The sequence below is a fragment of the Anopheles funestus genome, chromosome 2RL (genome assembly GCF_943734845.2).
Source record: "Anopheles funestus chromosome 2RL, idAnoFuneDA-416_04, whole genome shotgun sequence".
Taxonomy (NCBI): Eukaryota; Metazoa; Arthropoda; class Insecta; order Diptera; family Culicidae; genus Anopheles; species Anopheles funestus.
Genome location: NC_064598.1, coordinates 80,815,899 through 80,842,280, shown reverse-complemented (window position 1 = coordinate 80,842,280; position 26,382 = coordinate 80,815,899). Strand labels below are relative to the sequence as shown.

General features: G+C 41.0%; 2 protein-coding genes across 6 annotated transcripts in view; both read right to left on the bottom strand.

Annotated features, from left to right (window-relative positions):
- The window catches only part of LOC125761954 (uncharacterized), a 177,867-nt gene extending 164,375 nt beyond the window's left edge, over positions 1 to 13,492 (bottom strand). Inside the window, exons 1-2 of one of the 2 annotated variants that reach the window (XM_049423575.1) lie at positions 13,040 to 13,492; positions 11,418 to 12,908 (exon numbers count right to left, since the gene is read on the bottom strand). The gene's annotated coding sequence lies outside the window, so the exon portion shown is untranslated. Of the gene's footprint in view, positions 1 to 11,417 lie in introns of both variants that reach the window. The other variant, XM_049423574.1, reaches the window with a different exon arrangement.
- Positions 13,493 to 16,968: 3,476 nt separating this feature from the next.
- LOC125761957 (cGMP-dependent protein kinase, isozyme 1) lies at positions 16,969 to 24,983 on the bottom strand. 4 transcript variants are annotated; one of them, XR_007418149.1, is made up of 10 exons: positions 24,271 to 24,982; positions 21,875 to 22,975; positions 21,080 to 21,808; positions 20,765 to 21,003; positions 20,584 to 20,681; positions 20,203 to 20,413; positions 18,040 to 18,271; positions 17,605 to 17,954; positions 17,213 to 17,474; positions 16,969 to 17,104 (listed from the first exon to the last, which is right to left on the bottom strand). XR_007418149.1 is itself a non-coding variant. In XM_049423581.1 (10 exons), the coding sequence occupies exons 1-10, from the start codon at positions 24,352 to 24,354 to the stop codon at positions 17,312 to 17,314; spliced, it is 3,108 nt and encodes a 1,035-aa protein (XP_049279538.1). In that variant the 5' UTR covers positions 24,355 to 24,983; the 3' UTR covers positions 16,969 to 17,311. The 4 variants fall into 4 exon arrangements, 2 of the variants coding, with proteins under 2 accessions (XP_049279538.1, XP_049279537.1); XR_007418150.1 differs by having other exon boundaries at positions 17,255 to 17,474; XM_049423581.1 differs by having other exon boundaries at positions 16,969 to 17,474; positions 21,875 to 22,695; positions 22,795 to 22,975; positions 24,271 to 24,983.
- Between the last annotated feature and the right edge of the window lie 1,399 nt (positions 24,984 to 26,382).

Sequence of the window (26,382 nt, the reverse complement as noted above, 5' to 3'; positions counted from 1 at the left end):
GCATAAATTTTCCAAGTGTCTATAAATTTTATCATCCATCAGCGCACGGTGCGGGGCCCGGAAGCAGACCGGAATCTTCGCCAAGGGGTCGCCATTTCGCGCATCCATCCGGATCCCTGGTTTGAAAGATTTTACGCACCAAGCTGCTCGGAATGCTCTAGTGCTCGGCTTTTTTCTTCCATTTTTCTCTCCCTGTGTTTTCCTTCCCTCCCCGTTGGGACCAATTCTTCACTGCGACAGTGACTTCATTGTTTCGTTCTTAAGCTACCCGGCGTCAACCATGACGACAGTTTGGGGCCAGCTGCAACGGGGCCCTCTTTCGAAATCAGGGCCGTTGCGGTGTTTTTCGATATCAGCATAATTTTTATTCTTTCTGCGTTTCGTCTGCTTTTCCTCGGCTCCGGTCTTGTGGTGTTGCGGCAAAAATTTGAGAGCAGCAATGAAATAGGAAATTTACTAACGCATAAAAAACTGGATTTTTTTAAAGGTGCTAAAGAAACTGTTAAAGGAAGTAGGTATCAATATGCGTTGTGTAATTGTATGTTTAAGATATCACGTAAGTTTTTTATGAAGTTTCAAAACAAAACATTTTAATTATTTATGAATGCTAAGGAAATATAACAAATGCGCCTTGTAGTATGCAATCCGCATAACAAAACAGCTTTTTGAACTGCATATGGTTTAACCAGCCTTTTCAATCGAAAAAAAAATAAAATATAGACATTTCTCAATAAATTATTCATAATAGATCATTTACATTGCTACAAAAATAAATAGGTAGAAAAATAATGTTTCATAAATTATTCGCCTCAGTAAGATAATGTTACCGTTCCTTAAGATAGACAAAAAACTCCGAGCATTAATAAAGTGTTTAATGAATATGTATTAAATGTAAATTGAGACACGTTACAACGGTATAATCTTCCAGCGCTAGCGTACCCATCCAGCTATCGATCTTTTTTTATCGGGCAAAACCACCTTCTTCCCTGTTTAAACAACCCTGAGCAAAAGACTTCATTGGAAAACAATTAATAAACCTCACCCCGCTACACTCCCAGCCATGATTCATCGGTAAAACTTTTCCATTATCGATCACAAAAACCCCACCACTCGAGGCAGGGGTAAACATTTTTCTTTTCGTTTTATTTCAAGGCAACCACTCACCCTTAAATCAGGATCATGTTTATCCTTTCCCCGGCCCAAAACCCTCCTGCAGCAAAAAAGAACCGCCGAACGAACAAAAGAAATCAAAACAAAAAGTAACGATGTACCGAAAATAATGCCAGCCCATCGAACGTAACTCGATGCTTTATTCGAACCTTTATGGTTGAGCAGACCGAACACCGCATCCCGGCTGGACTGAAGATCCGACGGAATCAAACCCGTTTCCTGTACCAGCCGAACCGGATACTCGGCCATAGAATTAGCAGCAGGACGATAGCTACCTGCTGATGATAGTGAAGGACGGTGACCCGCCGGGTTTTCTTCATTTCCCACACCACACCCTTCATGTGCAAATCCCAACGGGAGAGAGATCGTATTTTTCCGGTAAGGGCTGCTTCCCACATCATTCATTTGAGTCATAGATAAACTTTCCACCATGCTATGTAGTACTGCTTTCCGTGACTATTGGTCGCCCCGGATGGTAGCATGATCCTTCCGAAGTTGGTCCCCTTTTTTTCGCACACCGTGATGGTGATAAGTAGACTTAGTATGTGGTGGGTTCAGACTAAGCAGATTCGTCCTCTCCACCTAAAAAAAAACAAGCAAAGGAGCAGCCATTTTCGGGGTCAGCACAGAATCGGAAAAACGCTGAAGAAAAGTTTTACCACACGTTCTGCTCGCTTTCCACCCCAGGATTGTTACGCAGCTGTACACGGAGTTGAGTGAAAAGAAACTGGATTTCACTGGAAATACCACACGCAAGATATTCCTGCGTCACGCATACAGACATCGTTTTGGGAAAGTGAGGTTGAATTTTCTATTACCTTCCATCTCACGTATAAGTGGTTAGAAAAGGTTTTTGAGAAACTCAGGCGCCGAACACTGCTAGGCGGCAAGATAAAGATCGGTTTGAAGTTATTGGTTATTTTGTTAAAAATATTCCTTTGAACTTGTTAAAACTTATTTCCTTTAGTTGATTAGTATTATTTAAATTTTAAATTACTTCATAAATTCTTATTTCTAACAAACTTTACATATAAGACACGAAAATTAAGCTGAGAAAATGGGAAACATTTTCTAATTCTCAAAAAATACCTTCAAAGGAAACAATTTAATATTGTATTAATCTCTCAACATGTTTGTGGTTAAAAATGCTTTCTGAATACCTTAGGGATACTGTACCCTAAACCGTAAAATGGACAAATTTTACCTCATGAATGAAAATGAATTCATTCTGGAAAGAGAGGAAAAATGCCAGCTTCACGGTGGAATGCAACTAAACCGTAAGCTTTCAATTTGTATCGTCATCCTATCCGCCCGTCCATGTACACGTCCAAATACTTTGCTGCCCACACAATTGCAACACTCGATGGACGATGATTTGAAGTGTTTCAATGTCAATTCAATATCTACCCTTCAGTCGGTTCCGGTTGAAGGATTTCCAAATACTGTAAAGTTAACATTCTGGCTACCGGCATTCTGGGTAGCACCACTGGACACTTCAAATCCCGTCGAGAATAAACTGCCAAACAGCAAGATGAAGATCCCACATGAGCTGATGCGGTTCGTACAGATTTCGATCGCTTTTGCCTATGGTTCCGGTACACCATTCCAATCGGGGTTTCGTTCCACCAGACTGGGTGGCTGGGACATATTTAATAAACTTTTTAATAAGATTCTCGACCAACCAACTGGTCGGGATCAGCTACGGGTGATGCTGGCCCAGCTGGTGCAGGACGTTTACGTTCATCCCGAAACGTTTCTCGCTCGCTGGAAAAAACCAATGGAGGCGCCTGGTTGTGCGTGCTGAGTGTATTTAAAATTCATATTTTATTTCTTCCGTTCGGTGGGTATGATGGCAAACTACCGCCTCAATCTTTTGGGAAGGTGCTCTAAGGTTTCAAGACAACGCTTTATACAGTGAACGAAACAGAGCGTTCGTTAACTTCACGTACTTTCCGCCACATCATTCCTTTTTCCGCATGCATTAACGTAAATCGAGCAGGACGAAACAAGGAGCGTAACTATACTGTAGCACCCCACATCGGGACGTATCTGCTGTAAAGCAGCCGCACACGATAAATTTCCTTTCCATCCAATTTTGGGCGGATTTATCTAATGAGAAACCCCAACCGTCTAAAGCTGGAACTTCTTCAGAACCTTTACCACTACCGGCACCATTTTGCTACAAATGGAAGAAGATTAAACTAATCGATAATTGCCCACCAGCAGCACTCAACGGCCATACGCTCTATTCAAATCCAGCACAAAATGAGACTGAAGGAAAACGGTCCAGTCAACTGCAATTCAAAAGAACAATCCACCTAATTCAGTTCCCAAACTCATGTCTTCCGGCGTAAGCATTCCCAACCTCGCATCCTCGGATGACTAATCCCTGCCAGCAACACCATCCCCTCGGGGACCTCGTTGGATAACTTGACCACAGGAATGTTGACTACCTCTCGCCAGCGGCATTCCCAAAAATCGATCTCATTCTCACAGCGGCCACGGGTTTCCCTTTCTTACGCATAAGCAGTGGGCATCTATCTGCCTGAGCTTCGGGTTCATATTCAGATATATGGTAGCAGCAAAAAAAAACTTTTTCCTTTTTCCCCCACCATTACAAAAGTTTCACGCGCCGGACCAAGCGAAAATCGAAGGGACAAGTGGTAGGTCCTTCCGCAAGAAAATGGTAAAACTTTTCCTCGTTTATTGAGAAGAAATGCGCTTAAAGGTTGCTCTATTTTACACGGGCTGAGAAGGGAAAGCGAAACAACGCAAAAAAAAAAAACAATTCACAGACTTTTGGCGGTGAATATTACAGGAGGAAGAAAAAGATGATGATGGGGAAAAACGACTTTCGGAATCATCTCTCTGGATATGATCGAATTTTTTTTCCTAACACACACACCCATACCGCCTCTGGATGGTGTGGAATTTTGGGTAAAAGCATCAAAGGATCGCGCAGTGTACGCAGTGGTGCTACCCATGCCATTCGGTCCTTTCACGTTGGCAAGCTTTTTGAAGCATTATGCGAACAATTTATGCTAGCTTATATTGAGAGACTTGAACTTTTTTATTTCAATTGGACAGTGGTTCGGAACCGGGACAGGGATGCCACGAACGAACTGGGTGAGGCGTGCGCTTCACCACGTCCATTGAACCTAACCAGTGTGGCTGAGAATATGCAGCAATCTGCAAAATTATTCAATTAAATTTCACGAGCATTGGTACAGGAGCAAGTTTCCACATTTGCTGGTATGTGCTTTGTGGCAAAATGAAACAGATGCTTCAAATTTATATGCTTTTACATTATTGTCTGAGACAGATATGAGGTGAATGTCTTGCATTGTTACATGGTGGTCTATGACTTTTAGTTTGATTATTATACCTAAAGAGGGACGTATAACTACAACTTATCATTTTGATTTCACAATTCTGGTGTTGTTGTAATTTACTATTAGGAATTTCATTTTGAGTATACCAGTAAATTTAAAGTCTTTTGTGAAATTTACGCCACAGTTACTCTATGGGCATAAATGATCTCATGTTTCAAACTTTATCTATTAGACATATGCTCATAAAACTATGTCTTAAGATTTTGATGATTTTGGGGGAAAAACCAAGGCAATTTTCCAGCCAACAAAAGCTTCATTTGGGGGAAAACTTTACTTCTCTTCTGAAATATAAAGTGTATCAGACTGGTGGGATCAGACGTGGGTCATATATCATGAACTTCTTCAAAGTGGTCAAACCACCGGTGAGAGTTATCACTTATCCAGCCTATTCTTGTAAGGCGTTAAGTGACAGAAAAACGACAGAATAGGATATCATACACGATAGTGTACAATTCGACAACTTTTTGTTTCGTTCCAACCAGAACGCGCTTACCGGTATACGCCTGTTTTGGGTAAGGGACGGAACTTATCATTATTATTTATTTTTCGTAAAGAGCTTTGGTTCAAAGGATAAGAAAGTTGGGAAAAATCACAGTATTCGAATGAAAAGTTTGTAACATTTTCCTGAAGCATTATTTTAAACCCTCATAAAACTTTAAATGATCGATCGCTTATATTTCGAGCTAAACTACGTAAATGATTATGAATTAATTGTAACGACTATTACGTAAATGATGTTATTCGGTCTGTAGTTTTTTGAAAACCATTTCTACGAATCGCCTAATTAAGCTTGCCACCCCGTACAGTTTGTCTGCGATTGACGCAAAAGCTTCCTAAGCTTACGCCGCTTAACCAAACTTCACCATCCTAGTGCGGTATGGTAGCATAAACATTTGGTTTTGCTCTGTTTTCCGTCTCGGCAAACGAAACAGGCAACACCTCTCTGCAAGGCGCGCATGAAGCGTGAAAAGTGAAGTGACGTAATCTGTGCTGTAATCAGTGTTTAGAGGAAGCCTGATTAGTGCCAGGAATCTGCAAATGAGGCGGCAGCGAATCTTTTCTTGTGCAAAGGAAAATCTCTCAGTAGGACTTGTGTGTTTGTGTAACCCTGAAGCTCACTCAACACAACGATGGGACAGTATGGGACGCATCCTGCGTGAGGGAAACGCGGGTTGGTAAGCTTCTGATGCCTGACAGCCTTTCAATCGTGGCTTCTAAACACTAAACCACCCTACGTGTAGGTTGCTTTGATTGGGGTTGGGCTTCGAACTCCTCGGGTAATTATTTGAGCTCATAAAGAAGCTTTTTCTTCTCGTCCTTTTTGTGGCTTACAACTTACCGAACTGATTTCCCGGCAAAAAGGATTACCATATTCGAAACGATCCACTGCCGGGAAGTTGTTCAACGAAGGAGAGAGCGAAAAAAAGAAGCATACAAAACGAATGTTTAGCAAAATGCGCTAAAATTCCGGCAGATTTTAACGCCTGCGTTTTTTTTTTTTGTGAAAAAGTAAATTTTCACTCTACCGTTTCATCTATCATGTAAATTATCTTCTTAAAAGCTGGCAAGTTTTTTCTTTCCGTATTCATCACAAACCTCCACTCCAATAGCCCTTTCAGGTTTCCGTTCGCGGAAAATCACTATCGGTGGGAGTCGCAAAAGATCCTTTTTTTATGTTGCTGGTGAGTTTCAGTTTTCGAAAGCACTTTTCACGTTTCTGCTTTTTATTGCATCACTACGCAAAAGCTACGCGGTAAAAAGTAAGGTGAACCGATGAGCGATTACTTTGTCAGTGTGGTAGAAAGGCTGTGAAGCAGCTTTCCATCAAAAACTGGCGTTGTATTGAATTGGATTGAAGGGGCTGTTTTGTAACCGCACCCTCCCAAACGTGTGTCAAAAGATGGGAAAGCTTGCCTACTAAACACGTGCCCACTAAACATATACTGTACATGATGTAGGTACGGATGATTGATTGATTAGTTTTCGTACTTTGGCTTCCCTTACGTTGGCCTCATGAAAGTGGAAAATAAAATTTATTACTTTTTTCCTCTTCTCAATAGAATTAAATGTGTATTTAGAATCTTTGAAATAAATTAAACTTGTAATATTTCGCTACAAATAAAAAGTAATAAAGCAAAAAATCGAATATAATAATAAAACTTATTCTGTTTCGTATAACTACAAAATCAAATAAAGACAACTATAGCTAAAACTTCATTAAACAGTTAATTAAAATAAAGCCTTAAAGTATTTTCTGTCAGCCATATAAAATATGATATTTTTTTAAATAATTTTCAAAAGAACTTTCTCAATTGTCCCAAGCGTTTTAGTGTGTTTTAATTTTCTTTTTGGGGTAAGTTTTTAATCATTTTGTGAATCTTTAGAATGTTCTCTTTAGGGTTTATCATAGACATATTTTTCTCGCCTACATACTTTTGAAAATATTATTTTAATTTCAGTTAACTTAAAGTGCTTTAAAATGGGTTATACAAGAAAAAACTCTGCACATTTTTTTTCCTGCAATCGTTTCTGTTAAACTGGGTCATGGTTTTTCTTGAAACATGAAAAGATTTACCTCAGCTAATACGCCATCAACCGAACGGTCACGGATCATGGATCAAAACAAATCGTACCGTTCAACTTCTCAGCAGCGATAATAGGCAATTTGTCTCGCCATTCTCATCCAAACGGGAATGTGCCACTTCATGTGCCACTGTTTCAATCGTTCCATCCTTCCCACTGACAATTCCATAAAGCGTCCTACACTGTTAGCCCGATAGCGGTCGGTGTGATTCATCAGTGAACCGGCCAAGGATAAACTGGCAATGAAAACGATGCTCTTCGAACTACTCCCTCCGCCGATGCTGATAGCAACTAAGAGAGCTTAGATGAAATCTGATCGGAAATCGTTCTCCGGTCTTTACGACTCCCGAGACAATTTTCACCACCACTAAAGCTGATAAAGGCTTCGAAATGAGCAGGCGAAAGTAGAACTTGGAAAGTCGCAGCAAAAAAAAAGCAGAAGGGCAACATTTCTCCACTCGCTGGTCAGGTTTTGTGGTGGTAAAAGGTGAACTTCCACACATACATAAACACTTCGCCGAGAAAAAAAGGCAAAAGGCTTGCTTTAAGAAAAATTGTGGTAATCTTTCAAGGGAGATACGGAAACGAAACGAACGAAAAATTTAAGTCTATCGACTCGAACCTCGATCACGATTACGATGAAAGCGAAAGCTGTCGATAAGGTTCGCAATACCAAACATCATCAGGGGAGAGTAGATTTGTCAAGCCGTATCTTTCTTGTTCGGCGTTTCCACCCCTTCACGGCCACATGGAAAAGCCACTTTTGGGAAACATTTTTCAAAACTTCACCAAAAAGCCTTCAAATCTTACCATCCAATCAAGCATCGGAAAAGTTCTTCGTTGTTTTTTTTTTTGTTCAAAACGATTGAATGATTGCCAACATTTGGGGCCACACTGGTACCGCACGGAGGTGGAAAACTCCAAACACTTTTTGGTCCGATTCGGCTCTAAGGCAAGCGAACTTAGAAGGGAAGAACGGCCACTGTGGTAACCGATCGTTAGCCGTTTTAATTGACTCGTTATGAAACTTTTGCCTGCCAAGGACGGGCCAAAAATTTCGATAGCCTTTCCGGTTGTTGGCAGCTGTTTCTTCTAGCCTCATCGTCACTTGCGCGTTAAGCTTTTTCATTTTTTTAAGCTTCTGCGAGTGGGGTCTCATTCGAGAAGGATTCGAGGGAAGGAAGAACTTAAAAAAAAGAACACAAATATTATTCGATTCTTCGGCCGCGAACAAGCGGGAACACGCACACACACTATGGTGCTGGTGAAGTGTTTTAATGGGGCTCATAAATGAGATTTTATGCTTCCCTTGGAACAATCTTTTCCGTTTAAATTGCTTACCCTGCACCGGCTGTGACAACATCGCTTACATACAATCTTTACTAAAAAATAAAAAGTAGACGTGAATGTGTAATCGAGAGCGTTTGGAATATTTGTAAGTATCAGGAAAAAGGGGAACGGTTTCAAATGCAATAACTTTTCTGGCAATTACACCGACCAGCCACAGTTTTGGATCACTGTAAAAAAAACTGTTAAATCTATCCCACTGAAAAGAAGAAAAAAACTTCCTTTTCTTTTACTCCGGGAACTTATAAAAAGCTTTCTACCCCATTATAACCCACCATAAATATACAAATTACTTCAATGATGAGAATTCCACCGATTTGGCCCTGTTTTTTCCAGCCCTTCCGAACACTGGCTGGCGAAAATTCTTTTCACTCCCATACCGGCAAGCAGCATAGCAGTAAAATAGCTTAAAATTTTCATCACTTCCAATGCAGCTCGAGGAGAGGAAATATTCCAATGCCAAAAATGAAAAAAAGAAAACATAACGTCTCGTCTGCCATACTTCGCACTACACCCCATCATAATGTGAATTAGGTACGAGCAGAGCATTTTTTTCCTTTCACAGTTTCGTGGAAAAAGAACGCAAATTTTGACATGCCTTCGATGACTTTCTATGGCTTTCCCCGGACTCGCGCTCGGTGCGTTCGAGCGTGCTGAGCAGCGGTTGAGTTTAATGATGGGAATTAAATTTTCTTTACGCCGTCACATCCCGTGGCGTGGAAAGCTTCTGTACCGGTTGCGTTTCAAGGTAAAATGGTTGCAAAATCACTTTACATACGTGCGCTTCATTGAGCTTTGAATTTGGGGTTGAGGTTTTAATGCTTTTGGTTCGTTCGTTCTTTTTTTTCTGGGGCAATACTTCTGTCACATGCTTATGGACCGTTTTATGAGCGTAGCTTCGATTTCTTCTGGCGGATATAGTATGTTATTTGCAGTGAAAAGGAAGGAAGCAAAAAAAAAATCATACCATTCAGCAATTTCCCTTTCCCAAATGGTCGTAACGCTTCATTTAAATAAACGTTCCGAAGCAGATTGTATTGAGTTTGTGTCGGATGATGGTTTACGGTGATAAATTGTAAATGATGAAAAGTAAAAAGAGTTCGATTCATTCGTCATGCAACAATTATTTAACGGTTGGTAATAAATTGTTCCGGCACACATATGTGTGGCGGTTGTAAAGCGCGTATCTATCAACCGTAAGGCCGTATCTTATATAATTTAAATTTATTTTCAACTTGAGTGAAAGCTATTCATCCACAAGGAAGCTTTTTATTAGCGTTTATTTTTATTTTCCAAATTGGATTCCATCTTTTTTTTCTCTCAACCACAACCACTAAGAGAAAACCAGAATCACACATCTATACAGCTGTCCGTCAAAAAATTGTCAAAAAATAAATTGCACCGGGCAATGTGTCCGTCATTGCTGTTGCTTGTCAGCTTTTGCGCAAATTCCATGTCAGCAGAAGAGCGAGAAACGGAATAGAAAATAGAATCCAATTCAATTCAGTTTTAAATTGAAAGAACGGAAAAGAATGGTTTTAATAAAAATGCTTTTCGTTAGGTCCTTTATTACAACGTTCTAGATCTAAATTTTTCGGAGAAATGTTTCAGAAAGCTTAATAATTTCAATTAACAATTTGCCATCTGATGGTGTTAGGTTTTAGGAAAATAAAGTAATGATTGTAAAACATTATAAAACCACTATTAAATTTGCACAAAAACAACTTTATATTCCGCCTAATGAGTTAATAAAAAGATTAAATATGGTAGAAGCCAGTCCAATGGTCAACACTTTATTTTCTACTTCACATAACTATGTCGTATACATTATCTCTCTTATAATTTTACTTTAATATTTTTTTTGTACGTAATCTAAGAGCAAATTATTTGTGATACTTGAATAAAGTAACAAAAATGGGTTTTTTACTTAAGATTCTCAATAGCTATTGTTGCTTTAGACTTGGACTGTGTTTGAGAGATTCAGTAATTGTTCTTTAAATATTTGAAAGCTTCCTTGGACTATTGATTTCAAAAACTGAGGTGATAAAAGCTATAAAGAAAGGGAATTTTGGACCAACTCTGTCATGTTATGCTATTTTAGTAGCTCACCTCTCGGTCGTTTCAAAGAAAATGTTTTATCTAGGTAAAATATCCCTTGTGTCTCTTAACAAAACTCGTTCTATCAGGCCCAATAACTCTATTCTTTTTTTCATTCGTTTTGTATGCGAGAAGCTGATTCTTTTGTAAAAATCCCTTTTATTTTGATAATTTATAAACGAATTACATTTAAATTTATCTTACATATCGCAAAACAAAATTCTATATAGTAAGAACATAATTTCAGCACTGATCTCTTCATACACTCTTCCAATTATACTTTAAGCAACTTTCGCATTAATCAACACAACAAACTAGGTACGTTTTATCTAGTAATTTTACCCAGCAATTCCCAGCATCGACCACCCTATCAATTACCAATCCAATCGGTCCCATGTGGTAAAGACGAACCGTTTTCCCACTGAAGAAAACCACACGAAGTCGAGCATTCCCAAGGTAAATTAAATCGCAATGAGCTAAAAGATGTGGCTGATAAATTGCATCCCATTACTGAATTGTTTCCTTCCTGCGCAAACGTTCCCCCATCGTCTCGATCCCCGGTTAACGTTCAACTTTAAATCCAATTAACACCGCGCGACCCATTATATTAAGATTCTTGCTGTGCAACAATTAACCAACGGACGCGACCAGCTGGGCAACTGGGTCTCGGTACGGTACCATCCATCCATATGGGCGTTACAAAGTTACCAATGTTCCACCGCACTAAACGGAGCACCACGATAAAGAAGGATAAGGGAAAGTTGTGTGTTACAAATGGTGAAAGGACCATTAGAAACACTCTCATTAGCATAAGAATCTATTATTTACATTATTCTTCCCGTTGGACGTCGTTCCGTCGTTAGGCGTTGCGTTGATGAGCCGTTCCGTCGTATGCACCATTCACTTGGTTCCCTTTTACTCGGCGCCACTTTCACACTCCTTCACACGCCCCACCAACCTATTCACCTTGTGCCACTTGTGCCGTAGTGACACTTTCCGCAGGTATACACACACACACACACACTTTTACGGGCTTTTTAATGAGCAGAACCCAAATTTTCCGGCTGGTCAGACAACACTTGCGTCACCTGAGGACGCACTTTAATTACACCACTTCACACCACTTATTTATTGTTGCGTTGTAGCATCACCTTCATCAACATTTGGGACATACATTTTTTGAAAGAAAAATATTCTTTTCCTTTTTTTTTCTTTTTTTGCTTCTTTATTTTAACACAAAGTAAGCTCAAATATTATTTCACGTCAAACTTTCTACGTGCTTTATCTTTTACCTTTATTTTTTTATGCTTTTACATTTCATCCACTGCAGATCCTTTCACACACTAAACAAACTTACGATAATGCTCCTTCTCAACCACACCTATTCGCGCTCACTCATACGAGGTTGAGGGTACGGTTACACACGAACCTCACAGCTGCGTTACACCGTTACACCAAGCTACACACCCGCGTGCCCTGTTCACGCTGTCAATTACAGTACACCTTCCCCCCTGAAGGCACATGCGATGCGAGAGGAACGTACCGTACACTTCCGGCCCAGAGCACGGTGTGCGTTGGGACGAATTTAAATTTCGTTGTTTCCGCTCCGCGAACAAGCGCTTCCCGGAAGAGCAAGAGTTTCCGGTAAAGTAGCTCTCGGTCGACGCTGTATAGTGCTTTCTTCTATGAACCTTTCCCGTCGAAAAGCATCACCATCGGTGGCACTGGCAAGAAAACAGCCGCATCGTAGCAGGCTACGCTCACTGTTTAGCTTGATGGGAAACTTCACATGCATGCATTTGGTTGGTACACGTTCGTTCTAACGCTACACGACGCCCATTTCGTTTGCTTTGCGGGAAATCATTTAGTAGGCCAAGCTTACTCTCTAAACGCACCTTTTTCCCGACACACGTACGCACCCATACGCAGGCAGATGGTCTGCTGCTCGGGGGCGTTTTTTTTGGGGTGTAGTGGGACAGAGGGAGTGAAAGCTATTTCTGGGCTGGTTGGTCCTTTTTATGGGATTTTATTTTATTCACCGGACTTTTATCCCTTTGCTTCGGTAATCTGATTGCGCTGAGATTACCTCGGGTTTGCTGATGGGTGGGCAGCGACGGTTGGGGAAATTTAAATTGATGACTTTTGTCTGCAGCTCAGCGCCTTTTCCCACTATGCTGCCGTCTATGAATCAGCTGGTAATCCGAACTGCAGTATCCTTTTTCATATCGTTACTAAAATCACTTTCGCTGTGCTACTTTCACTTTGTGCCTTGGAAACGATCGAGTCCTTCAGTGCTTAAGCACGAAACCGTGTATTATACTTTCACACGAGCTTTCACATGGGGAGGGAGAGAGAAAAAAACACGCAATTTGTAAATCACAACGCGTTTTACACACTTGGAAATTTTGCACTTGGAAAACGCCCCACTGCGAAACGTGTTAACCGCGTACCGGAATACCCGTGGCCCGTTCGGATTTCGTTCGGTTTCGTTTGCCGTTTTAATGTTTTCGCGATCGCGTTGTTTCGCGCACGCAACCCAGTCGACCCGGTTCCGTTGCCCAGCGAGATGAAACTGGCCCATACGTTGAGCGCCTGCAGTGACGGATGCTTAGGATGATTATCATCACCTTTCCGGCGGCAGCACGCACAGCATCATGGAACCGAAACCGAACGGAAAGCACGAAGGACATTTTCCGGTACGAAGCCCGAAACCGGTGAATCCCGCTGCGACTGGAAATTCATTTTCCTCGAAATGAATTTTGTTATCACTCGGGTAGCGGTCGTGCGTTAGTAAGACATGTAGGAGATAAGGAAAATAGTGAAAATTTCTGAAAATCATTCAAAATTCATCTTGTTTTACAAATTTAAAACTTCATAAAAATTATTAAATAAATTATATTTGTAAAAAAAAGCTAAATCGAAACATTATATAGAAATTATAAACATTAATATTAATAAACATTAATAGATTATGTAACAAAATGTAAGAATAAAACAATTAAAAAACAACATAAAATCATAATTTGAAAGTGATGAAAAAAATGATGGCATACTGATAAACAAGGAAAAGACTTAATTAATAACAAAACAACTGGACCAAAGAAGAAGTAAATCAAAAGGCTTTTTTAAATTTCGACGTTCTTTGAAAGGCTGAAAACGTCATGAGAATAGTGTCGAACGATCAAATCTAAAACTATTTCAGAAACTTTATTAATTCCGATATGAAGTCACTGAGGCGAAGGGTATATATTTAAGGTGCTTTACTAATATTTCTAATGATTAGTCATCATTAATATGTTCATTCAATCCAAACATAGTTTTAATTTAAACAAAAAAGAAATTTATTCAAATTTTATTCTTTTTTACAAAATGTCTTGAAAGATTGATCTATGAGTAGTCATGTCCTACCGTAAGCACCAACTATAATGTTGAATGCTTTACATCTCGAACATTGCCAGAAATGCTCTTGAATGAAATCACGACCTGACCGAAGTGAACTCGTGCTCTATTAGGGGAAAGCAGTTTCCAGATGTTCGGTGACGGCTGCGTACAAAGCACCAAACAACTCGAGGCCCGTTGCTCGCTATCCAAAACACGATGCCCCAGTAAACTAGATAGTGAGCAATCAGAACCATCAATGAACTGTTTGCACAGGACAGTCACCGATGAACGTCGGGTGAGTTTGCGATGAGCGCCAGTGAGCATCGACGGGTGAGAAACGAACCTTCGACCCAGTCTGTGGTGTGGTTGCACCTGACCCCGGACACGGCATTTCCGGTTGGCACCGAAAAGCGGATGCGTTCGCCCGTGAATTGGTGGCCTTGAGCGCCAATACAGGCGACCACCCATTGTGAGGCTGTGAAGGAATGCGGTGAATGCAGCAAAAGCTGCCTCTTTTTTAACTGCAGTCGGAGGCTGACCGTGACACAAGGACCGCAACATTTTCACTCTTTCTCCCCATGGTGACCATAGTGGCGCAATGGTAGGTGACAAACTTTAATTTGTTTTGGTTGTTTACCTAATTATTTAAATCATTTCATTCGTTAAAAAATTATCGTCAGCTGAAATTGGACAGAAGGTGTTTTTTTTTAGTTTCAGAAAATAATTATCGCTACGGAAGTGGAGTGCTTTTTATAGGATAAAGCTTATTTTGATAATTGAATAATAGTTCTTGAAATTTAAAGCAATTTTTACATTCGTATTTATGGATTTCTTTTTCAACAGATTCAACCAAATCCAATTAATTTTCATATACGGGCGCATTCGTATTTTAATTTTATGAAAACTAAGATGCAATAACTCTTTCACTAGAATGTAGTAACATTTTACAAAGAATAGACTTTGATTGCGAGTAAAATGTTTCTTTGAAAATGTTAAGTGTTTTCTGAGATAATGCAATAAAGAATTTATGATTTTCCCTTATCTTTCGAAGTTTAATTTGTTTTTAAATTCCGTCCTCTCATAGCAAGGAGTGACTATTCGTCTGTTTGGTAAAATTTTTTAAAAAAATATTTAATGCAATAGAAAGCTGCAAATATGGTTGAAAAGTAGTTTATAAAATTTAATTATTTACTAACAAGACATCTGTCTTGTTGAATAAATTTTGCATTGGAAATTAACCAACAGCAAAAAAAAAAGTTGCTAAGTTTATCTCAATAACCATTTTCAAGGTAGACGATTACATTATCAAACGAAATGGCAATATAAGCTATTCAAAGGACAGTCCAAAAGAGTCAATATTGGTTATGGTGCAAAATATAAAATGACTTAATCATTGGCTTTAGATTGTTGAACATTTACAGACATTTAAAAAAAAACTTTCACTGCGCCAAACAACGATTCCGAACAGTTTTTCAAAACCACCCACCATTGGTACCATTGTTTCAACATTGACATTTAATCCAACGTAATTCACAGAAGCAATTTCAATGAAACTCATCCGCAATCGTTTTACAAATTATTCATTATTTACTTAACAATGCGATTCAAATTCGAGCTCCCGCTTTCTTTCATGGCAATCACTTTCTTTTCCACATAAAAGCTCAATCCTTTTGTTCCATCAACACTACAGCAACACGTTCCTTTTTTTTCTCTCCCATGTTAAATAATAATCATCTAAATTGCACTCGTTGTAAAATGATTTCCAAAATAAACAAAACTCTTGAAGATAAACAGATTGCAGCGGACGTTTCACTGTTCGGTGTGAATTTCTTTTCCATCTTGGTATGAAACTAAAGTATGCTGGATGCAACCAACCGAAATATGACTAACACCACAGAACTGCATCATAAAACCTTTTTACTCCTCTGCGCCCCGGGTGGTGAATGTGGTTGATATATGACACGTCAGCATAATTTAATCTTCACTCACTAACTTACCAAGTGAGCAGCACTTTCAACGAGCGTTTCAAACCCAAAGCATGGGTTGGGAAAATTTACTTATCCTTTGGACACTGAGCAAAAAAAGAAAAAAAAACAACCAAAAGCTGAAAGTGAAACATAGTTTCCTGCTCGGTGATAAGAAAATCGTTACCGCTCGGTGTGGAATGTGTGATAAAAACACGCTTTTTTTTCGCCTCATAAGCAATGAGTTTTTTTCCCTTCATAATGACATGCAATTGCATTAGTGAGCGCAACGAGCAAAGGGTACCATCTGATGGCAAGAATACCACCATAAACCTTATTCTAACACCGCACCTGCCTCGTGACTAACATGATAATGATTCATTACGGGTGCTAATCTGATTTGTGCCAGTAGTTGATGGCGAAGGTTGGCAACGAAGTTTATTTTTGTGGTTAATGACAGCATCCATAACTTCGCCATGCCTGACGAATGCTAAAAGGAAGCGGGCAGAGAGAGAAAAGGAGTTGCCAGGCGGCAATTAAAAATTCAGCGACAAAACCATATAAGTTACCGCGCTTGGAATTGCAAATGAGTTGCCCAGCTACCTTTTGTCCCACCAGGGGTGGCGTGAAGAAAAGAAACCCAAGCAAATTAATAAGCTTTATAGATCATAATCATAAAACGGTTATGGAGATGGAAACTTTCCGGACACCTTAAGCGCGGCAACAACTGCTACACATTGCGAAAGTGTTCTTTAAACCCTCATTAGTACCGTCCCGATATCGATAAGGAAGGGAGGAGACCATCGTAAACTCGTCCAAATTTAATTACGTTACCTTAATGGGGTTGGGATTTGTTTTATCCTTACTTCCCATTCTTCCCATTCCAAATGGAGCTTCCCATTCCAAATGAGAGATACTTATTTGCTGCTCACATCATGTGTACTGAGTATTGGCAAATTCTCCTATCACCTACAGGTGTGTTACCATGTGATATGTTCGAAAACGTAATTAAATCAATCGCACCAAATGGCAAATGGAACATGATGCACCGTAACGGAACGTACTCTCGTAAGATCCAATTTTATTGTTAATGCTCCATCGAATATCACGTTTCGCGCAGTTGCTCCCATTTCAACCACACAAACAACCCTAATAGATCACGCAACGTACCTGTGTGTGTTTGTAAGGTGGTAAAAAACAAACATAAAAACATGAAACTGATTAACGTTCATTACGGATGGCTTACTGGGAAAATTACTTTAAAAAAAAACAACGTACAAGCGGAAAATGGATGCAACGGGTTTTGTGCGGGTTGCCTACCTTTAGGCTGCATTGTGCCTGCGTAAAGCATTTTTGTTTTTGCTTAATGCGAACAAATTAAAAATTAATATCCCATCCCGACATTTCGTCCGGTGGTTCGTCCTGGTCCTTCGGGTACTCGTCAAAGTTCGACAGATCGCTATCGGACACGATGGGTCGGATGAGTGGTGCCGGCATCGTACGTTCCTTCAACCGTTGCCATTCGAAGCTACCGAACCAGCTGAAAATGGATAGTTCCCCAACAAAAACAAAAAACGCATACATTTTAAGTTAACGTCAGCTGTCCAATGAAAAGCAAACAAACGTACACACACACACACACACACACCCGTGCAATGAAAAACACTTACGGATGGTTCTTGATGTCGGCTATACCGTTCTTCCCGTATCCGAGCCGCTCGGCAGCCGTCTGTCTGCAGAGCCGCTTGATCAAGACCTGTGCCTTCTTGGGCACACGAGACGGCAGCTCAATGATGTCGATGCCACGCAGGATAGCGTTGTACGTTTTCATGTGATTCTTGCCACGGAACGGTGGCTTCCCGACCAGCAGCTCGTGTATCAGTACGCCAAGTGCCCAATAGTCGACGGCCCGGTCGTGACCCTTGTTGAGGATGATTTCCGGCGACACGTACTCGGGCGTACCGGCGAACGTCCACGTCTTCTGGTTCGGTCCGATGCGCTTGGCGAACCCAAAATCAACCTGCACATTTCATCAGCCAACCAAAAATGCCATCTTTAAGAATCCTTCCATCGGGAAACCAAGGCACGATACCGTGCTCACTTACCAGCTTGATGTAACCCTTCTCGTCCAGCATTAAGTTCTCCGGCTTCAAGTCACGGTAGATCATGTTCCGGCTGTGCAGATACTCGAACGCTTCGACGACACAGCCGGTAATGAAGCGCGCCGTACGCTCGTCGAAGAATTTGCTCTTCTGCAGTACCGTCCAGACGTCACCGCCGAGACAGGCCTCCATCAGGAAGTAGAGATACTTCTTATCACGGTACGTCTTGTAAAGGCTGCAAGAGAAATCAGTTGACGGGGTGAGGATACATGCTTGCAGAAGAAACTAAGCTCTTCAGTGCGGTAAGATTTTAAGTATGCCACCTATCATTCTTCCTATACTGAGCTTCGTTAGGTGTTGTGACTCCCGAAGAGTAGATAGCAAATTTTCAAAAACCTTGTATAATATACTGCAATCCCAATACTATTCCCAGTGAGAAAAAAATTATCAATCACCGGAACGAAATCTTTTCCTAAAATTTATTTATTATCTGATTGGTTCACTGCACTCAAATGTATAAAGAAGCTTAATTTTTTTCTTGGAATCCACTTTTAGATCAGTTTGTAGAATTCCTTAAGTCTTCTTAGTTTCGTTGTCAAGCACAGAATACATTTAAAGTGATTCTGGTTATTCAAAAGACGTTTTCCTTAGTAAGGTATTAACGTCTTTTACATGATCTGAGCATAAACTGGGTCTGTTGGTTGAGATGGTAGCAACGCCGGTCTCTACAAGACAGAGCCGTGTATCAAATCCCATTCGGACCAGAACTAATACGCAGGACTAATTATACTGCTACCGGGTAAATAAAGTCAAGGAAAGCCAGAAACGAGACCAATACCTCTTCAGGGGTAGTAGTGTCACAAAAAGAAGAAGCTAAAACAAATTGTTAGCATGATTTCAAATGTTCTAATGTTCAATATTTGTTAATTATACTCTCATTTGGAAATCAACAATTTTACAGAAGGGAGATCTTAGAGAAAATTTAAAGAATTTTGTTGTTCACTCTTTCTATCAAGATTCTAACTCAATTGGTATTTCATTGTCCATCGAACTTTAGCAATGTCGAATGAAATTTTTCTTCGTCTCGATATCCCATTAATTTTGTCCAAATTTTCAGTGATTTTATGATAAGATATTATGTTGAGGACTAATAAAACTTATTTACAGTATTCAATAGAAAGAGTTTTGGAAAATTCATTAAATTGCAGCGGTTTCGCCAAATATATAAGTATATAATTTCGACGAATTTGAAGTTCAATGCTTCAAGAGTAAATACTTCTTCGTAATAAAATAAAAAAAAATAGAAAAAATTGTTTTCAAAAGAATTATATGTTTGATAACCCTACGATACAAATATCACAAACGTATCTCCTTACTAATGTCACTTCATTACAGCATGGTAAAGTCATTGCGCCACAAGCGATGACCCGCACGCTTCACTTATCACAGATAACCCAAAGCTTGTATCAAAGCTAAATGCGAGACATCAAATGTTCCCCGTTGGATTCAACCACCGGAAAGCAATAGGGTGTACACACACAAAAAAACAGAACCAAAACATAAAAAAAACACCAGATGGGAACGCGAGAGATTCATTTTAATCTCACAAAACGCGCATCAGTGTATCGGTTTCAATCGGCAACGCTCCAAGGGATTGGACTGGGTTCGATCGCTTTCCACGAGCTCGTAATTCAATCCCGAGTGTTACCAATGGTCCATACCGCGCCGTACGCTTCGCCCACTCTCGGTCATCACTTTGCGCGTTGTGGCCGTGATCAAAGCACATAACGCGATACGCGAATTTCTCGGATTCTTACCATCACCCACCGGAAACCGCCGCCGTTTCATTCCGTTTCGCTTGAATGGGGATTGCTTTTCCGAACGGTGGAAAACGATGGAAACCCTTCGCACAGGCTTGCCCTAATCGTTCAACCACGTAAATTCAAATCGGACACCGGCAAGCAAGCAAAAACACAGCGGGAGCTGTAAAAGGGCTCCTCGCAGAACGTAAAATCAAAACGCAAAACCGATGCCAAAAACACCCGATACGGATTGTCGGTCATGTATCGAATGGTGTTGTGCCCTTCGAAATGCTAAACAGAAGTGAAACAAAAAAAAAATCAAGCTTACGGTTCCGACGACCGTAAAAGCCGACTGGATCCTTACCGTACGATGAACGGACTGTTGCAGCTTAGCATGATGTCCTTTTCGCTGTAGGCGTGCTCCTGCTGCTGTTGCCGTACCATTTCGATCTTTTTCAGATACTTGAGGGCGAACGTTTGCTGGGTTTTGTACTGTACTAGCTCTACCCGTCCGAACCCTCCGATGCCAAGCGTCCCGATGTAGGTTAAATCATGCAACTGGATGTGGTCGTACTCTGGGGGATGAGAAACCAAAACATGGAAAAGAAAAGTGAAAACGAGACAAGAATGGAATGGAAGGCGGAAGGAAGAAGCAACACAATTGTGGTAGGCGTGTTAAACGAAGTACTCTTCCTCCCCCTACACCGAACAGGCCCATTGAACAGGTCAGTCGAAGATGCCTCACCTGAGACAATATTTGTCATCGTTGAGCTACGTGGTATCGTGTCGGAAAGCTTCACCTCACGCAGTTTGTCCAATCCACCCAAGAACTCGTTGAATGCACTATTGAGTTGACGAAGCAAACAATACAATCAGAAACAACACATTGCTCACACATTGCGCCCCCCCAAACCCTGTACACGTACATGCGATTCAGCGTCAGACATTCGGTTCCCGGTGGGTTTGCAATGATGCTGGCCAGTCGTCGATCCTCGTGCAGGAGAGCCTGCTCACCGAAGTATGCACCGCGTTGAAGCGTTCCCACCAAACGATCGTTACCCTTTTTATCGGTTTTAATCACGTTCACACTACCACCACGTATGATGTAGAACTTATCACCCGGATCACCCTGCTGAATGATGGTCGAACCAGTTGCATAGAACTCCTGAAAATGTATTAAACACCCATTTTTTAGTGAAAATTTTGCTATTTTTAAAGCCCCAAACTCTTATCATTCTTACCCGTTTAAGAAGATCGGATATTTTGTGCAACTTTTCAATTTCCAGATCCTTCAGTATGGACACCGTGCTCAGGAAACGAACATTCTCTTCCCGCTCTTTTCGACCACTCTTCATCATGATTTTCTGGAAAACTTTACGCTCCAGCAACCAAACGCGTGCCCCACTCGTTACACGAATCGAAGCGAAACGTTTCGCTTTGTACAGGATCGCCAACTCACCAAACACTACGCCACGACCAAACGATTTAATCACCTTGTTGTCTACCACCACCTCGTAGGTGCCCTCTTCCGATACGAAGAAGTGTGCCCCAATGTCACCTTCCTTAATAATGTAACTGTTCGGTGGGAATGTCATCGAACTCATGGCAGCCGTTACAGCATGTAACCGTTCCTCGTCCATCATGTTGTTTAGGAAGTCGTTCGCTACGATCGCCGTCTTGATCAGTAGCTCCGTGTCGGGGCTTTTCGGGTGCGTCGGGATAACGATATCTTTCGACTCCTTCAGATCGGTTTTGTCCGACACAACACCCTGTTTGCGAGTTTTCTTCATCGTACCGGTCGTATTGTCTAGTTCCTCTATCAGGGATCGCTGAGATGACATCTTCCGCAGCAACATCTCTTTTCTGGGAATAGTTTGTGGATCATCGTCTATCGTTTGATCGGAATGATCCGACGAAGGAACTGGGGGAGGTTCCCTTGATGGAGGTGGTACTGTTGGAAGTGGAATATCCTGAAAATGAAACGGAAATGCGTACATTAAGATGTACTCTCAGGTAGAATATAATAAGATGAGTACCTTTTCTTCTTCTCGTGCGTTTAGAGTTTGTCGTGTGATCGTTTCCTGCACCGATCTGCTCAACACCTCATCGACAACGTTCTGTTCGAGTTGACTTCTGGGTGGTGGCAGCTTCGGTGGCGTTGGTTCCTCATCCTGCGAGGTATCGTCCGCTTCTTCCAGGATGTTAACTCTACTCAAACGAGGTGGTAAATCTGGTGGCAGTACCGTCGATCTATCATCCTCCGAACTTGGTGCTTCCGGGACGATATCTTCCAATGATTTCTGCATCGGGATTACATCGTAGTCGGACATCTCTCCGTCTTGCAGGTGTTCCTCGCTATGGTTTTCCTGAGTGAGGTTTTCACCATTCGGCACTGATTGCTCTATTAGCGGTGCTTTCACCGATGGTGGGAGATTCGTTACGTACGAGCTAACACTGTTCCGGTCAGGATCAACTTTTTGTTCCTCTGTCTGCTTAAGGTCGCCCTTGTGTTGTATTGCCGGTTCGGGAGTTTTACTCTTCGCTTGCAGCTCTTCAATTTCTTGCTCCAACCGGACCAATGTTGACCGTTCACTCTTCGTCAACTGTTTGTATCCCTTCGACTGCAGTGCCAGCATGTGTAGAATTTTGTTCTGCAGCAACTCCTTCACCAGTTGCTGCTGGCCCTGGCTGGATGGTGGTTCGATCGTAGAAGCCTCACGGGAACTGCAGCTTATTTTCGCTTTCTCGGAATCCCTTGGTTTCGATGCGCGTCGCTCGACTATTGGTGCTGCCGGTACCACAACCGTCGGTACTGTCCTGTGTGGGTCTGCATGTACCTGTACGTTCCACGGTTCCTCTGGTGAACCGAAAGGATCGGGCTCGCGATTAGTGTCGTTTGTGGTAGCGCTGCTTGTAATGTTTAATTGTTCATCCAACGATCCCAGCCCTGACTCACGTTCGTTTGATTTGACCACCACCGGTACCACGGTGATGGATTTTGCTTCGGCTGCTGCTGGTGGTGAAGGTGCTGAAGGTGCCGCCATCTTTTCCAATCCGATATGTCCATTGGTTCGGTTTACTGGCGGTATCGTTTGATTAAGCTCCTCATCGTAAAGCCGCCTCGTAACACGTGTAGCCTGTTCAGGAAGAAAGTAAAACCATGCGCCGACTTTAATACGTTCCCGTTTTACATCTTGAGTTGGGTGTCTTACACAAGGCTGTAAACATAAAACCAAACCGACAATGTATCGTTTGCATTCCACCACGACAGAAAGGAAGGGGCTGCGTACCATCCACTTATCACAATATGTACCTTCGCTTACTTCAACCCATAAATGGACACAGGAAGAAGCTGTCTGACAAAAAAACAGCTTGTCTAACAACGAACCGGGTGTAGGGGACATGTCTCAGCTAATCCTAAAATAGATTGATTGAAGTGCTTCGCAAACAAACTATCTTCGAGCGCGATAAGCGATCAACTTCAGTCTCGTAAAAGATTCTCATAAATGACAGAGATAAAGAATGCCATCGAAGTACGTGACTGAAATGTCGATTGTTTCTATTTCGATTACTGAACATGATACTTTTAAAATATAATACAAAACAGTAACAAATGTTTTGTGTAAAGTTGTTGAACAAATATTTATTGGGCCATGTACACGCCACAGATACAATCGTTCCATAAAAATTCATCTAACGGCAGGTACTAAAAATAAATCTGCACATTCATTATCGTGATAGAATGACTTTCAACTCCACAAAAAATGGAACACAAAATGACAAAAAAAAAACAATGTCCATCTATCTTAATAGATCGATAACGATGATTGAAGAAAATAATTATTTCGTGACGCTTGTTCTCCGAAAATTGTACGATAACGAGCGACTAAGTTAAGTGGAAATTAATTAATCAAATTTGGAAAATATTTTCCTCCAATAAAATAAAAGTTAAAAATGCTATTCGAACCCATTTCATACTTTATTCAAAGCCACGAATAAGGAAGTTTCCACCGTATCTGTCCCAATGTTATTTTGTCCCCATACCCATGAACACTTCGTAGCATAGATTCTCGTTTAACAGTGACCTAATTCTAGCTTCTGATTTTCGTCCAGCAGACACACTACTGGATAATTTAGAGACACACTCACACTCTAGATGTGTCTTAAACCGTACCGTACAATCATAAACAACAAATTGGTGTCGGAATGGTACGTAATAGTCCCGTACTGGTACCAAGAAACCCTGATTGCGGCTTGTAGCGACAGCTAGTGATAAGAGCAAAACATCGTTTGCTTTACCGCCGTCAGAGCCAACACGGTTCCGGTTACCGTTGTGTACTACCGAAATTGGTATGAATCAGTGTTCCGGCAAGCAGCTCCAATCCGAAACGGGGGCGGTGTAGAATATCCCCTTTTAAGTGCAAATACTCACCACAACTTCACCATCGCCCGTACCGGCACCGGGCAGATTGAACGAACCGTGCTTTCTGCCAAAGATCTTCGCAAAGCACGCCATTGCTTTCGTACGCAAATTTCACCCAAGTATGGCCAGCGGAACGTATCTTTCCGTCTTCAGATCACTTATGCAAACTGCGTTTCACTTCACAATTCACACTGGTCGGATCGGGTTAAACTTTTCTTAACTTTAGCACCATTTTAGGTTAGCAATTGAAGGTGACGAATATTTTCCACAACTTTCATCTCCGCTCACTACTCTATACATTCCACTTTGCCACGTTCGATCGTCGTTCAATTGAATCGATTGTTTTGATCCAGTTTCTCAATACACTTGGACGACCAACAGCTGTGCAACGTGTCGAATGGCAACACCAGCTTAGGGATAATAAGATACTTTCATTTCACGACAGTTAACGCGTGCAAACACAAGTCGTCTGCTAACACCTTCTTGCTGGACAAAAGGTTTATCGATTTTATCGACGTACCCACACGTATATGTGAACGAACCTTAAATTCACTCGCGTTTTCTTACACCGAATACAGCAAAACCGAATCTTACCGTTGTTCGAATCGTACTGACTCGCGGGAAAAGGGCAACTAATTATTAGAAACCAATTACTTACTAACACAACACAATCATCGCCACCAGCCAACACCACCCCCCTCTCCCCCCGTTTTTTGATATGGGGTGAATTGGGGCGGAAGGGCAGCACACATCCCCTTCACATGGTACCTGATTCACACACAAGTGTCTCCATTCTTTTAAATTCCACCACACCTCATCTATCGATAACAAGGGTGCTCCGTTAAGGAGAAAGAAAACTGACTGAGGGGATCAGTATAGGAGGAGGGCGGAGCGAAAAGGTGGGCTTCCGAACGAACCGTCTGTTGTCATCTACTATGCCACTGCCATGCATAAGATAGCTTTATCTACACACGCATTTCTTCCGTACGTCTTTTCTTAGCGCCAGAAACGTATGGAGCAATGTGTTGGTGCCATCGATACAGTGTGTCCGGCGAAGCGTGCCTAATATCTGAAGGGAAAACGTTTCAATTTACGTTTCTGTCATTTGTAATATTGAACATATTTTACGTTAAAATATTTTATTTTAATAACAATAAACTTTTATTCATTTTATATCTAGTTTTAAAAGTTGGTTGTGTGATTGACCTAGAAAGTCGTCAAGGCAATGAGTTAGTTGATAAAAAATATTTAAAAAAATAATAAAAGAAGAAAATAATATCAGAAATATATTAGATAAAATTCAATTTAGTTAATAAAACATATTCAAATCAAAGTAGATGCCAAAAAACTAAAAAAAAATAAAACGAAATAATGAAAACGATGTTTACCTGCAATGTACTAAATATCAAAAGAATTACTAAACAGACTTGTGTTGATATAACATTAAAAATGATTAGAGAAACTTAATTAATATTCAATTCATAAGGGAACTGAGCTTTGTAGTTTAAAAAGCCTTTAAAATATTTTCTAAACTGAAAAACTGTACGTCAAAATTAATTATGTAAAGAAAGAAAGAACAAAATGTAATATTACAAAAAGTTTTAAACAAATAGCTGTACAATTAACACAAAAACTTTCTAGAAAAACTAGCCAAGCTACAGTCTACTCCGGCCATACCGCCATAAGACAATCGGTTGCAGTCGATCGACCATGTGTGACGGTAGTTCGCAGGTGCTGTTGACACTGTGTTGCCCGAGCTTCTTTGATGTTGACTGTATCACCTTACAACCTGGCACCACTGTACACGGTGGCTCAACACCGGGTGGCGCAATACCACTCCGGACCCATCTTCAAACGGGTGTTCCCCTGGCGCACACCAATAACAACCGCTCGTCCATACCGTTGCTGGCCTTCGATGCACAACCAGTCAAATGTCTTTGTGGTGGAGCGAACCCTTATCAATAATACGCCCACTGTAATAACGTGTAAGATGGCGAGCGCTTATCGAACCGACGCACATTGCAGGTCGCTTGTAAACAATCGTTTGATTTTAAAGAAATTAAATTCATCCCGTTGCCAATGGAGTCCAAGCCCCATTCTTCACCAACACAAGTAGTAGGA